This window comes from Nansenia antarctica (assembly GCF_963989245.1).
Source record: "Nansenia antarctica genome assembly, chromosome: 19".
Taxonomy (NCBI): Eukaryota; Metazoa; Chordata; class Actinopteri; order Argentiniformes; family Microstomatidae; genus Nansenia; species Nansenia antarctica.
This window is the reverse complement of record NC_137692.1, coordinates 2,525,310-2,541,336: the sequence shown is the minus strand read 5'-3', so window position 1 is coordinate 2,541,336 and position 16,027 is coordinate 2,525,310. Positions and strand designations below refer to the sequence as shown.

The following is a 16,027-nucleotide window of genomic DNA, read 5'->3' as shown; positions in this document are numbered from 1 at the left end:
GGAACACACACCTCCACCACCTGCCCTGGTGGAACACACACCTCCACCTCCTCTCTTTGTTTGTCTGTTTGTTTGTCTTTCTCTCCTGCCTGGCTGAGCATCACACAGTTGCTTGGCCGGGTCAGAGATGGTTCTGGAGGAGCATGGATGATTGGATCAAGTCCAAACTCCTCTGCTTTTATTCAGCTGTGAACTTGGAATGACCCTACTGCTCGCTCTTACCCTTAATGTATACATGTAGGTGTATACTGTTGGGAATGTGTTCTCAAGAGTTTTCAACCTGTAGTAGCTGTTTCACTGTTTTGTGTGTTTGTCTCTCTGGCTCTGTTCTGTTTGTCCCATTCCCTTGTAAAGCGACCTAGGGTTTGTGAAAAGCACTATATACATTTAAATTATTATTATTAAAGTACCTGGACAATAAAAACAACTTCTGTTATCATTTCACTAACATTCTGCTGGTGTGACACTTTGTCAAGAGTCAGTTCTTTGTGATTCATAGGACGACTGTGTGTGTAAAGCCATCATATTTGGACATTGAAGCTACAATCAGAATTGTCTCTATACTCCAGCTATTTGGATTTTAACTTAGATTACAAATATTAGGGAAAAGTACAGCTCACCACCAATTGATTATTATTTTATATTTTTATGTTTAAGCATGTATCTAGTCCTACCATTTGAAAACATCTAATATTTCGACAAATTCATTCTTAGTACCTAAAGTGGTCTGAAGGTTAGTATTTGGTTCCATATTCTATGCAATGACTGCATAAAGACTACTTCAAGCTTTACTGCCCAATTATTTAGAGGGAACAGTTTGTCATAAAGGACACAGAAAAACAAAGAAAGTTAGCAAGAAGTATAATTTAATAACCTTCAGAAGCACCAGGAGCATAACTGAAATGATCAAAACTCTGAAGAGTACATTGAACTGCTGACATTATTCTACATACATGAGTTTCAGTTGAGGAGCAGTTAACATCACATGAAAACTTGTTACAATAACTAAAGCTGTACAATTTTCCTAAAGGTAAGTAGAACATATGTGCACAGGGTTGTTTAAAAGTCACAGCAGAACCGTTAACCCAACAGAGGTAAACACTCATCTATACAAAACAAAAAAAGGTAATTTTGTCTAGAAGCCAGCCTCTTAAAACACCTAATACTCAATTTAAAAAAGAGAAATTAAGTAACAAAAAAACAACAACTTTATTTTTGTGTGTACAGTGGCACAGTGCTGCCAAGCAAAAAAAGAAAAGACTAATCCTGTAGTTTTTGAGAATTATCACATTAATAGGAGATCACATTAGTACGTTTTTACTTTTAAACATCTCGTTATTAACAGAAGGATTTTTTTTGGTGCTTGGCAGCACTACACCACCATATCTTTGCACTGAAAAGACAGCCGAAACTGGGGGATTGTGGGGAGGCGGCTAAAACTGCCGCGGCGCTCCTTTGAAGGGCTTGAATCCTCCCACGCTGCCACTGGACATGGAGCTGTTGGTGATCTGTACGATTCTGTTCATCCCAGAGGAGTGGCTGGAGAGACAGGAGGGGAGAAGACAAGAGTGTGTGAGACGCTGTACATCATGGGCACAAACAGTGTCACATAAAAGCTGGTTGATGCCTTCAACGTCCAGTTATCAACTGAAATCATCGGAGGAAAGAAAGAGTTTCTGCAGTCATTAAAAAAAACGGCCCAGTACATACTTACAGTCTTAAAGACCACATCAACTAAGCTGTTCATACCTAGAGTGTGGGGCCATCATGCTGCCGCGGCTCTCCCCCATCCTGCGGTTGTCAGGGAAGCCCCCTCCCTGGGACCCCGCCCCGCCATGCCACTCCTTCCTGGGGCCCTGGTCCCGGCCATGACGCTCCACCACCACCTGTCTGCCAGAGCTGAAATGCTGGAGAGAGAACCGCAGGAGGGAAGAGTTAACCTTCCAGAAGACATAATCCACTAACCCTAACCCAGGTCACGTTCATGCAAGTGCACCAGCATGTCCAGTTAGTGCCCCCCCCCCCTCCCCCCCAGTAGGAGCATGAGTCCATGGAGTGGAGGTGGAGGTGAGCGATGAGGCGCTTACCTGGTCTCCCATCACCATGGGTCTACCTCCGTCACGGCCGGTGAAGCTCGACCTCCCGCGGCTGGCTGAGGAGCCTCCCCTGAGGGCGGGCCCGGGGCCGTCCCTGCCTGAGCGCTCTGGGCGCATCCGCACGGCCGCGCTATGACACACAACCACAGGCAGGCAGGGTTACAGCCAGGTCAATGTGACGGAGGGCAAAAGAAAAACAAACAAACAAACAAACAAACGTATGGACCAAAAGAAAATTCCTCGTCTATCTCTAGAACCTTGATCACCCCAGCGCACTCTGAGCATCCTGTCTGTTCTCACCGTATGTCTCCCTTGTTGGCGGCCATGCCACCGCCACCACCGCCACCACCACCGCCACCACCGCCTTCGTTCTTCCATCCTCCGTGCCCGGTGTGAGTGTCCCTGGGGGAGCGGGTGTGAGACATGCCAGGCATGGGTGCCCTCCCCCCGGCCGGGCGTTCGGGCATGGGCACGGGCCGTCGCTCGTCTCTGTCGCAGATCTCCCTGCGGTCCGTGTCCCGGATGTCTGCGCGCGGGGGCGGCGGAGGCTCGGCCCGGCGGACCGCGTCGAAGTTCTTGGGGTAGCGCTCGAACCCGGAGCTGTCCCTGCGAGCGGCGGGCCGGTTCTTCTTGGCGTCTGGCTCGCCGTCAAAGTGGTTCCGCCTGGACGGGATCACATGGTTGAGTCAACTTTGCACTCTGTCATTACGTATGAGCATCTGTGTGTGTGTGTGTGTGTGTCCTGGCAGGGCCTACCTCTCAAAGGTGTTGGTCACCACAGCAGCTGCCTCTGGGAAGCGGCCTCTCTCTCGCGGGCTGAACTCAGCGAAGCGGTTCTGCTGGCGATTGTTGTAGTCGGACCCCTGGTTCAGACGGCCCTCGGACTCCACTGGGATCTTCTTGTTGCCGTTCCAGTAGGGAACCAACCTCCGGCTGAAACACGGATAGAAGCAAACGTTGTTACATTGGGTGACAGTAAATAGTTTGTTTCAGTTTTCAGACAGGCGGGAAAGGTAGGAAACCGGTTTCTACGTCCGGGGGGGGGGGGGGGGGGGGGGGGGAACGACGACAGGGCATTACAGCACAAGCGGCTCTGTCACGAATCGCGCGACCTCTTCCCGATCCACAGCGTGGCGATGGTGTGTACCTGTGGTCCGCCTCGCGGCCTCTCTTCAGGTTGTTCCTCTTCTTCTGCTCGTAGCGAAGCTGCTCCTGCTGCCTCCTCAGCTCCTCCCGCTCACGGGCCATACGCTCCGCCACTTTACGCCGCTCCTGAAAAAGAGAGAGAGGGAGGGAGATCCCCCCGTATTTACTTGCAAGAACGGCTCATCTTTCAACGAAGCTCAATTATTTTAACGACAACCAGCTACGGTTGTGGCCCTTGGTTGTCGAAATGCAAGGGATGTTGAGCTCCAGCATTGCTTATGCACCTGCTCTATGCGGATCCTCTCTCTCTCCAGCCTCTCTCTCTCCATGCGCTCCCTCTCGAGCTTCTGCCTCTCCTCCACCAGCCTCTGGCGTTCCCGGAGCAGGTTCTCCCTCTCCTCCCGCTCACGAAGCAGACGGATCCGTTCCCGTTTCCGGCGTTCCCGCTCTGCAATCTCACGCCGCCTACGAGGACAGAAACCCACAGGTTGTCGCATTTCGTTGATTCTTGTAACGATTCGACACCTGTTACGATTGCAACCGTTTACCCAACGGTTGCACCACCATGTGAAGACAAGTCTACAGAGAGCCCTGGTTCATGTCTGAGTTAGTGTGTCATTAGATTAGATTAGATTCAACTTTGTCATTGCAGAGTACAAGTACCAGACAACGAAATGCAGTTTAGCATCTAACCAGAAGTGCAAATAGTGATATAAAACATGACAGTGATAGGTACAGTATGGCAAGTACGGTAGTTAAGAGGTATATATATATACAGGAGAGGATAGTAGTAGGGTATGTACAGCAAGGCCTATGCAGATGTATAAATAGAGGCTATCAAAAAGAGGTATGTACAATATGCAAAAATAGGTATGTGCAAAGGCAGTATTCGTTAACAGCAGTAGTGCAAAGGGTAACTGAGTGTTCACATTGACCAGGGATGTGTGCAGCAGTGCTCCAGGGTGTGCAAGGTTCAGGCTCACCTGCGCAGCTCCATAGCCCTGCGCATACGCTCCAGTCTGACCAGCCGCTCACGCATCCTCTGCTCCTTCATCTTCTCAAAGGGGAGGATGTCTTTGCTGCCTCCCTTGTTGGGGAACATCCTCCCTTTGTCTCTCATCCTCTCAATCTAGGGAAGAACAAGCACATTGAAGTGAAGATGAAAAAGAGAAGTCACATTACATTTTTTGTGCTTTATTTAACCAGATAGGTCAATTGAGAAACAATTCTCATAACAACAAAAGTCAATTGAAAAACATCCTAAAAAATACAACATCACAAATACAGTATATAAAACAGGGACCAGGGGGAGGATATATTAAAAGCATGTGCATTGATCAGAGACTATATCTAGTAATGATAATAAAAGAGGGTAACGAGATGAATGTGTTGAGTTTTAGTGTCTTTTGCATCTCATTCCAGTCAGTAGGGGGCAGCAAACTGGAAAGAAGGCCAAAGGAGGTGGGGATGACCAGAGTGATGAATTTGCTGGAGCGTAGATTGCGTATGCTGGTAGAAATGTTTAGTAGTGAGCGAAGGTACGGTTTGCTGATGATGGATTTATAAATGAACTGATACCAGTGGATCTGTCGCCTGGTGTGAAGTGATGGCCAGTTGACTTGGGAATACAGGTCGCAGTGAGTGTTGAAAAAGGCACCGGAGACAAAGCGGAAGGGCAGTATACAAAAGAAGAAAAGTTGTTCAAAATGCTCACCTCTTCGGGAGGAATTAACCATCTTGGTCGTCGCTGCATCATGTTGGGGGGACCCGGCTTGAGGAAAACAGAGGTACATACATTTAACACCCTGCACTGACAGCCTTTGAAAGCAATGTTTTGGATCCACAAACTTCCAGAGGACAAAGTGTCTACTATGTTACCTTGTCAAAGTACCGTCCTCCCCCCCTCCTGAAAGGTGGCCTCATCTTATTGAAGTTAAGCTCCCCTTTGGCGTGATCAATCACCATCAACTTGCCAGGGCTCTTGGTCCCTGCACAAAACAAGAGAAGAAAGGTTGTCAGTTCAACTACCCATCAAAGCAATACTGAAGTTTAACCAGAAGGGCGGGGGGGGGGGGGGGGGGCAGACATACGTCCATGCTTTTTATCGTCTTTCTTAGAGGCATCTGTGCCAGAGCTGGTTGAAGCTGCGTCAGATTTAGTACTCTTGGATTCTTGTTTCTTGGACGAGTCCTTACTGTCTTTATCCGAAGGCTCATCAGACTTCTTCTCCTCTTTTTTGGAAGATGGTTGGGTTCTGTAGAGCAAGAGAGCGAGAAAGTGACAAACGAATGTGTTATCTCTCAAACAACCACTGAATGGACACTTGGGTTTTCTATTACTCCCTCACTCACTTGCTAGTTGTCTTTGTCCCTGTGGTGCTGCTGCGTTTGTCACTCGATGACTTGCTGGAGCTTGTTTTGTCCTCCAACTCCTTCTTTGAAGGTTCTTTCTTGAACGGATCACTTTTAACCTGAAAAGACAACGCCTTTATTAAAAACTTAAAAAGCATTATGACTGTGTTTCCATTAAGTGAAATACAAAAAGCCTCAAACCTTTATTCTCCTCACAATGAATACAGTAGAGCGCATGGTGGGTCAGAGACGAATCATGCCAGCCAATGTTTCTCTGGCCAAGGCTACACTGACTGACTGGCCTTTCAAACTGCAATCAGAGAATCCTCCCAGAGTTCTGAAGGTTCTATGATGTCACAAAACGAATTCCTCATTCTGGACATTCTAGCCAGCAAAGTGCATAGCAACTGTCCTGCATAGCAACTCACCCTTTCAACAGATATCTGCTGTCCATGGAGGTCTGTGCGGTCAAGGTGGGAGATGCACCTGGCCACCTCTGCACTGGAGGACATGGTCACCAAACCATAACATTTAGCTCCGGGACTGCGAGCGTTAGTGACCACTTTGGCACTAAAAACCTGTGGGCAGCAAAGTGTGGACTCACTTTAGGGCCAAAAGGCTTCACGTGGTGCTTGCATTCAGGAAACCAACAGAATTTGCTCTTAGGTCCATGAAGTTAAAATGGAATACTTTGCACAAAACACTCGCCTTTAAGGAGATTACTGTCTGTTACCCTAATTTGAAATATGTTTAACAAAGACTACAGTGTGAGACATTGTAGAGGATTAGAAAGGGCTCCAGGCTTACCTTGCCATATTTGCCAAACAGGTTCTTCAAATCAGCTGCCCAGTATTCTGACTTTGTCTTGCTGCACTGAACTGCGGAGTTACTATAGCGCACTGCAAACTTACTGTACTCTGCCTTTGGTTTGGAACACTTAAAAAGTGAGGTTATACTTAGCTGTAGCTACTAGCTAGCTAGTTAGCTTACAAGCAAGTGATTACGAAAACAATCTTGACAGCAGAACTGCTCCCAGACGCGATCAGAATTGTAAAACAATTTACAAAGGGAAATAATAGCCATATAGTTGGCCAGCCAATGATCTGAAATCATGATGGCAAATCCTGACACTGACACTGACAGCCCAGCATGACAGACAAGCTAACGTAGCCAGTCCCACACTGACACACAGCGCTGCCTTGCCCCCTGGCAGACAGACACATCCACAGACCAAACGATAAGCACAAAGCAAGGCCGTAATTAATAGACAAACGCAGCTACCTTTTTGTATAACCGAATCGCGGTAAATGCATTCCAATTATTTGGATAAGCAGACGCCCGTCGCACACTCTTTTGCAAGTTAAATGAATAAAAAAATCTAATCCAAATACAATTCCTGATTGGTATGCAAAACATATCAAATGTTTTGTTTTGCATTGCTGATATGCCAGATCGATGTCATATGTCATCAATCAGACAACGTGGATGAAAAATACTCCATCCAATCGTGTTACTGCATTCAGCTACTGAAGCTGAAATTGTTTTGCAGCCAATTGGCTATTGCCAGAACTTCATCTGAGAGGAATGACTGTATTTTGAAGTTACAAACATAATGCTTGGAGTTATTTAAACATGTAATGGTATGCAGGCCCCATATGCCAAATTAGATTATTATCCAATTAATTATTATCCAAAAATAATTTAAATAATTGTATCTTATAAGATACTTGGAACAACACAAGAACACCATAATATAATAATGTCACTCTATATCCATATCAAAATAAGGATTTTTATCATATTTCTCATTATACCGTTTTTTTATTGTGATCAAAACTAAAGTGACAAGATGAAATTGAAGTTACTGCCTTTTGCCTTGGCATGACTCTATATCTTTTGGCAAGCTATGCAAAGGCAGAATACAGTAACTTCCAAATAAGAGTCAAAGATCAAATCAGAGGTCAGGATTAATATGTACAAAGTATAACCTAATATAAAGCCATAAAACTGCCACATATCCAGTGATCTGCCTGTAACTATTTTGGCTGGACAACAAGAAAAGTCATTTTTCTCAGTTCTGCATTCTGTGAAGTTACTGCCTTTTGCCTTTGTAGGGCAGTATTGTGGTTTACTTAATACTGTTCAGCTGCACTTGAGGTTACATTCAATGCATGACTTGTGCTATATAGGCTAAATAAAATTATGAAAGCAGCAAGTAACAGGCACGTAACATCCATATGCTGTATAAATAGATATATTTGACTACCAGCAAGACACCGGAGCACTCATATCTATAACAAACGCGGCGATTGTATGAGCGCCCGGCGTCAGTCCAATGGAAGCGTCAAGCACAGTCTTTCCGTAGAAATACATTGCTATGTCAAATACATCACTACATCACGTTATCTAACATTACACGTTTTAAGGCTGATTTGTGCATGATAGTGCTGCATTTTGACATAATTATTATCGCCCCTTATCCCCCGTTGAGCTGTATAGCGGCAATTATTAAGAGTAGTGTTCTACTCTAAGCAAGCAATCAATCAAGCAAGCGATCAAGCAAGTTATCAATAATATAGAAACCCAACTAAAAGCTTCTCAGAGAATCCATGAATCCTACAGATTGTCCTGTAGATGTACTTTCACTCACTGAATATGTCTGCAGCCTTGCAGCTGAGCTGACTCACACTCAACACATCTGTTGTAAAAGGGACAGGGTGGTTTGCTGGATAGGTCATAAATCAACACTCTCAACACTGTCCTTTGTTTGTTTTTTTAAAATATTTTTTTAATTTGATGAGATGCATGAGTGAAGCAGAGTTTGACATCACAAATGCCGCAATGTTGCATTCACCATTTTTTCTTCTTTTTTTTCCCCCCACCCGTCCTCCCATCCCACCCACCCCCACAGTGACAACAGACAGGGAGAAGGGAAAAGCATAGAAATAAACAACAACAACAACAACAACAACAACAAAAAAGAGAATAATAAAAAAAAGAAAAAAGCAAAAAGGAAGAAACTAAAAACAAACAGCAACACATATAACAGAACTAGTACAGTATTATTGACAATTAGATGAGTAAAAGTAAAATAAAGGTTAAACATCTCTGCTTCAGCTTATGTGTATCTCGTCATAGAGGTAGAGAGTGAGTTGATCAAGGATCCGCAGCCAGTTAGTGATGTAAGAGCTTCGTTGTTCAGTCAGAGGGAAGAACAGATAGGCCATAGAAATAGGAGACAAAAGGTTGACGAAACACTGACAAAACACTGTCCTTTGTTGTGGATTAACAATGAGACTCAAGATAGGAACTTGCTTTAAATCTAGGTATAATATTTATGAAAGAAAACAATCACAACTCGAGTTGGACCCAGCCCACTTAAGGTAGACTGAAGTGCCCACTCACACACAACACATCTCTGATATTAAAACAGCGATTGGAGTCCGCGGTCCATAAGTGTGGGAACATTGGAACAATGTTGGACAAGGTCTTCATTTCACACTGCACACTGGGTCAACATGGTCACAGCATTGATAACTTGAGTCCGCATTCCATCACTGTCCATGAACACAGGGCCTGGGGCAGGGCCCTACGCTCATGGACAGGAGCACCAGACGGCCAACACATGCCACACATGCGAAAAATCCATGACGCCTTTGTCAGCCAATGGGTAGGCAGAGAAACAGACAGAGAACGTCAGGAAAAGCTATCAAGTTGTTGAAAGAAAAGCGAGACAGCACATCTTCCACAGATCGAGTTTTGCTTTCAAGTCAAAGACACAGAGGTGTCACCCTGTGTTAACCTGCGTGACTCAGGGACAATTATGTCTCCATGAAAACACAGGAGTCAGATACTGTCATCGATCGTCAACCTCAAACAACCATAATTAATTGAATTCAAGGTCTCCCTCCTCACCCACCAGTGCATCCATGGAACTGCCGCCCCCCCCCCCCCCCTACCTCAAGGAACTCCTCCATACCCCTCAGACCTCCTCACGCACCCTCCGTTCTACTGCCACCAACCTCCTCAAGACCCCCAGGACCAAGCTCCGCACCATGGGAGATCGGGCCTTCTGCTCGGCTGCTCCCAGGCTGTGGAATGCTCTCCCTGACCACCTAAGGGCACCACAGTCTGTTGTCACAGGATGCTTTTAAACGAGGCCTTAAAACCTCCCTTTTTTATCTTCTTGTTTTTAATTGTAGCACTTTGAGATTTATTATGTAAAGTGCTTTTACAAATAACATTTATTTATTTATTGTTTATTAAATGTTTATAAAATTATTATTATTATTATTATTAATGAAGTCAAACGCATCCGAACCAGACAGACCACACACGCTGTCGTTGTCATAGTAATGTTTGATCTGCTTAGGGTAGAACCAAAGTGTCTTGAGTGGTAAAAATAATTTATAGTACACGCCACAGCGATAATCCTGTCAGCATTCGCACCCACTTGAGAATATACCCCCAAATATTTCACGCTTCACACGTCACCCCGAGTGGCTCGAAATCATGAGCATTCTGTCGTCTCTAGCATTTCCTGTCGTGTTCAAGTATGAAACGACTGCCGCTGACAAAGTATGACCACTGTCTCCTTGAAACCCTGAGGTAAACCCTGCCACTAATACAGATTCCCTGCAGGCAAAAATATGAAAAACAGACAAATACAAATCGTGAACAGCTTGTGCCCTCCGACCAAGACAAATCAATCTCTCAAAATGACACTCAGCCTGATCTGATCTTGGAGGGGGACGCTGCTGAAATAGTCTGTGAAATCGATTCCATGAAGTGAATCATAATCTCCATCTTGTCGACCGGAGACGAATGTAGACACATTACAGCTAAACACCCATACAGTACACACTCAAGGCAAGATAGTACTAACACACTTTGTCATAGTGTCACACTCTGCTAATAAAGAAGCTCTACTTAGCTACTAAACCGCCCGTAATAATGCGTCGATAATGAACAGGCTGGATCACTTCTCACTCCGTAAAAATGGAGCATGGGATGAGAGGCCCTTCCATCAAGTGAAAATACAAAGTAAGTGAGAACTATTGGGACCACTCAGAAGCTGTTTTGAATATGGGCCATTTAACATGGGAGTTAATAATGCATGCATATGCTTATAAATATAATTAAGAATCATCACTTAATGGGAATTAAGGGGTTAGGTAAGTGGCTTTGTAAGTCATAACTATTCATGAATGTATTCATATCTTAATAATGCCTGAATATTAAACATCTATCCACAACAGCTATCCACCCAAAGTAAATTGAAAGCTGTTTTTGAACTGGGGTATATTTTTACACACACACACACACATAGCTCCCTGACCTTTGACCTGAGTGATACTGTCTGTAACCCATCCCTCTTTTCACACCCTAACCTGTCCTGAGTAAGGTGGTAGGACTGTATGTGTTTTGTCATAGCCTTGTATTAGCATATTACTGGGAGTATAAATGTGTGAGCTAAAGAAAGCTCTCTCTCTCTTTTCCTACTGACCATGGACCTGAGCTGACCCCTCTCTATTACATCTACAGACACAAAGAGTCTGTAACTCAGAAACTTTGCTTGTGATCTATTTCAACCAGGTGCTAATGTAAATACCCGACAGAACCATTTGGAGTAAATGCATGGGGTTGGTCTCCTTTTGAAGGCAACACTATGAAGTTTGTTCCCCAACAGTAAGAATGACTAAGTGGCACTGGCGTTGAGAAATACACGTTTGAACACACTGAAGTAAAACATTTTCTTTTTCATTTTCAACCTAACTATTTTAGCAATGTAAACAAACCGTTGTCGGAATGTTAGCGATCTGTGGTCGACGATAAGGCTTCATTGGTGAGTTTGATCAAATTTGTCAATGTAGTGTGTTCGTTGGTGGTCTGACAGCAACGTCGACTGTGCCTGCTGTTGAGATTGGATCTTGAGATGGATTATTTGGCTCGAAGCGCAAGAATCATAGCTTTGAGACGATGTAATGCATGACTACCTACGTAACCATAGGAACATAGGAAGTATGTACATGACTACCTACGTAACCATAGGAATAGGAAGCATGTACATGACTACCTACGTAACCATGGGAACATAGGAAGCGTGTACATGACTACCTACGTAACTATAGGAACATTTGTAAATGTTTGGCATTTAGCAGACGCCTTATTCCAAAGCGACTTACAATCGATATATTTGACTAAGCAAGTGAATCATCAATCCACCAGTCGTAGCAGGAAGAGTAATCTAGCTCAGGCCCGGGGCCATTGGCAGTATCTGTGATAGAAGAAGAAAGAAATAATTCAGCTCATGTCATCCTTATACATCAACAGATATCCTCCAAAATAATTTATTAATGATAACACTCAGCTCATGTTCATGGTGTAATAGTACTTAGGTGAACCCTAAAAAACATGCTCTAACCAATCATGAATTAATGTTAATGCATGCATTTATTAACACTTATTAATGTGTCCTTATTGTAAAGTGTTACCAGTTACCTTGAATGGTTCCACATAATTGGCAGTGAAAAGTCAATTAGATAGTGGCTATACTTCAGATACAGGTTTAATTGCCCAGAATATGACTACTAAGTGAGAGATCCGTTCACTTATCAAATTAACAGCTCAGAAACAGGACCTGGAGGTACTTAGCATTTATTAAATAATGGCTCGTGCCAAAGGTAAGCTGTTTATCTCTTCACACGAGAGAAGGAGGCAGAGGAAGGGTTGACCTCATTCAGAGAGTTTTTTTTCCGTTTTATAATCCAACCACCCATTAAGATATGAGTAGAGAGGAGAAGGGTTTACATAATAATATAATAATCCAATATACTAGTTTGATTCTGTTAGAACATGTGACATTTCAGTATGTTATTGGAGTGTCACAGAAAGACTTTGAAAAAGACATATGACGCACGCACGCACGCACGCACGCACGCACGCACACACTCTCACACTCACACTCACACTCACACTCACACTCACACTCACACTCACACTCACACTCACACACACTCACACTCACACACACACACTTCTTGCATGATGTTTTGTTAATGAGAGCAAAGACGTGAGCTATCCCATGTCTCAGTGCTGGTTTATGGCTCTCCTGTGTGAGGCTGGCTGGGCCCAGATAACATGGAACTGCCTAGAGGAGAGTCATCACACCACAGGACGTCACACAGGCTATCATCACTCACAGCAGGGGATGCTGGGTAGGGAGATACACCTTTCAACATGGCCAATGACGGGCCTTCCAGCATGGGTGGCAGTCTGACATTTGGGCCATCTGGTGCGGCTGTGTCTCAGGAGGTAGAGGCTGTGTCTCAGGAGGTAGAGGCTGTGTCTCAGGAGGTAGAGGCTGTGTCTCAGGAGGTAGAGGCTGTGTCTCAGGACGTAGAGGCTGTGTCTCAGGACGTAGAGGCTGTGTCTCAGGAGGTAGAGGCTGTGGTTCAGGAGGTAGAGGATGTGTCTCAGGAGGTAGAGGATGTGTCTCAGGAGGTAGAGGCTTTGTCTCAGGAGGTAGAGGCTGTGTCTCAGGAGGTAGAGGATGTGTCTCAGGACGTAGAGGCTGTGTCTCAGGAGGTAGAGGCTGTGTCTCAGGAGGTAGATGCTGTGTCTCTGGAGGTAGAGGCTGTGTCTCAGGAGGTAGAGGATGTGTCTCAGGAGGTAGAGGCTGTGTCGCAGGAGGTAGAGCCTCCGTCTAATGATCGCAAGGTCGGCAGATCAGCGGTTCGAGCCCCGGCTGGCCACATGTCGAAGTGTCACAAGACACTGAACCCCAAATTGCTCCCAGTGAGCGGGCCGGCGCCTTGCATGGCAGCTTGTCGCCATTGGTGTGTGAATGTGTGTGTGAATGGGTGAATGAGAGGCCGGTGTAAAGCGCTTTGGATAAAAGCGCTATATAAGTCAGTCTATATTAGTCAGTCTATATAAGTCAGTCCATTTAATTTTTTTAAGCAAAGCCACCAGCCCTTGACAGTAAATAATCCTTATAATAATACTAATACTAATACTAATACTAATACTACTACTACTAATAATAATAATAATACATTTTATTTGTAACGCACTTTACATATGGCAATCTCAAAGTGCTACAGATTAAAAACAAGAAAGTGATAAGAATAAACATTTCAATAATAATAAAGGCTAATAAAAGGCTCTATTAAAAATCCTTAAGAACACAATCCTGCCATTTCGGTGCAATTTTTATTACATTTTGGCACTGTCCAACTGTTGTCAATATTTTGAGGCGAGTCAATCTGTTCCCTCCGGGGGGGGGCAACCTTTGCCAAGAGAGCCCAGAACGCCCCACTGTGTTCATTAGCTCACAATATGGTCTGTATTAACTCCCTCCATGGCACACTGAGTGATTTCCCATTCTGTAAATGACCATTGTATTGTAATTTTATTGTTTTGCAAAACAGCTTTATACTAGCTTATCCTGATGTGATTTTGAAAATGTAAGGATACTGGGGGATAGAACACACATATCTAGGAAAAGTCATGAAAGGAGGGTCATGAAATTTGATCGAGTGCAAAGATATAACATTTATTTTTACTCACAAATGATCCCTCATGGCTGCTTAAATGTTAATGGCGTGATGGGGGAGGGTGGGGGGTGGAGGAACAGTAAGTAGGGGTAAACGTCAGATGGAGACAAGCAGCTAGCCCAGATACAGTCGCTCCTCCAACATGAGCATCTGTCCTCTCAACCACCTAGCACGCTAATCTATATTAAACACCATGTCATGTTGAATCTTCATACATCATGAACACACAGCAGCAGGGCTGTAGCGTGTCTGTAGCGTGTCTGTAGTGTGTCTGTAGCGTGTCTGTAGCGTGTCTGTGGTGTGTCTGTAGCGTGTTTGTAGTGTGTCTGTAGCGTGTCTGTGGTGTGTCTGTAGTGTGTCTGTGGTGTGTCTGTAGTGTGTCTGTAGCGTGTCTGTAGTATGTCTGTGGCGTGTCTGTAGCGTGTCTGTAGTGTGTCTGTAGCATGTCTGTGGTGTGTCTGTAGCGTGTCTGTAGTGTGTCTGTAGTGTGTCTGTAGTGTGTCTGTAGTGTGTTTGTGGTGTATCTGTAGCGTGTCTGTAGCGTGTCTGTAGTGTGTTTTAGCATGTCTGTGGCGTGTCTGTGGCGTGTCTGTAGTGTGTCTGTAGTGTGTCTGTAGTGTGTCTGTGGTGTGTCTGTAGTGTGTCTGTAGTGTGTCTGTAATGTGTCTGTAGTGTGTCTGTAGTGTGTCTGTAGTGTGTCTGTAGCGTGTCTGTAGCGTATCTTCGGTGTGTCTGTGGTGTGTCTGTAGTGTGTCTGTAGTGTGTCTGTGGTGTGTCTGTGGCGTGTCTGTAGTTTGTCTGTAGTGTGTCTGTAGTGTGTCTGTGGTGTGTCTGTGGCGTGTCTGTAGTGTGTCTGTAGTGTGTCTGTAGCGTGTCTGTGGTGTGTCTGTAGCGTGTCTGTAGTGTGTCTGTGGTGTGTTTGTAGCGTGTCTGTAGCATGTATGTGGTGTGTCTGTAGCGTGTCTGTGGTGTGTCTGTAGTGTGTCTGTGGTGTGTATGTAGCGTGTCTGTAGCGTGTCTGTAGCGTGTCTGTAGCGTGTCTGTAGCGTGTCTGTGGTGTGTCTGTAGCGTGTATGTGGTGTGTCTGTAGTGTGTCTGTGGTGTGTCTGTAGCGTGTCTGTAGCATGTCTGTAGCGTGTCTGTGGTGTGTCTGTGGTGTGTATGTAGTGTGTCTGTGGCGTGTCTGTGGCGTGTCTGTGGTGTGTCTGTGGTGTGTCTGTGGTGTGTCCAGCATTGCCAAAGTGTCTTTAGATGTGAAAGGTTACAGTTTTTCTCAGTTGCTAAGACATGCTAACGCTACCGGGATCCACCTGGGATCGCCATCGTAGCACAGCAGACGTCTTCTCTTGCAAAGGCGTTCACACCTTGTCGTTGGTTTCACACATTTCTTCACACCATTTTTCCAAAACAGTTAACACAGATCTCATAGACAAGTGTTTGGGTCTCTATGGGATTAACTGCGTTAAACATAAGGAAAAAAGATCTATTCACAGCTGATAGAAATGACTTGCGTAATTATGCATCTCTAATGCACCTGTGTGAAACTCCTTTGCACAACTCTTGAATCAGCGATCTGTCCTTATCCATCCATACAAGATGACACCTCTGTGTTGCTGTGTTGCAAGCATGGATCACACAGGCCAAAGACACGTAAGGAGAGATAGAGGTCATGGTAGAGGGGAGGTAAGGAGAGATAGAGGTCATGGTAGAGGGGAGGTAAGGAGAGATAGAGGTCATGGTAGAGGGGAGGTAAGGAGAGATAGAGGTCATGGTAGAGGGGAGGTAAGGAGAGATAGAGGTCATGGCAGAGGGGAGGTAAGGAGAGATAGAGGTCATGGCAGGAAGAGGAGTCTGGGGTTTCAAGTGAAATTCAGGC

General features: G+C 44.9%; 1 protein-coding gene across 1 annotated transcript; it reads right to left on the bottom strand.

Annotated features, from left to right (window-relative positions):
* Window positions 1-1,433: 1,433 nt before the first annotated feature.
* LOC308174270 (SAFB-like transcription modulator) lies at window positions 1,434-15,536 on the bottom strand (the record flags this gene model as incomplete). Its single annotated transcript, XM_080549343.1, has 15 exons — window positions 1,434-1,539; window positions 1,750-1,907; window positions 2,088-2,226; window positions 2,397-2,759; window positions 2,853-3,029; window positions 3,244-3,368; window positions 3,527-3,707; window positions 4,226-4,371; window positions 4,957-5,013; window positions 5,121-5,230; window positions 5,333-5,496; window positions 5,594-5,712; window positions 6,022-6,171; window positions 6,401-6,514; window positions 15,516-15,536. 15 exons carry the CDS (start codon window positions 15,534-15,536, stop codon window positions 1,434-1,436), a joined length of 2,130 nt encoding a protein of 709 aa, XP_080405469.1.
* Between the last annotated feature and the right edge of the window lie 491 nt (window positions 15,537-16,027).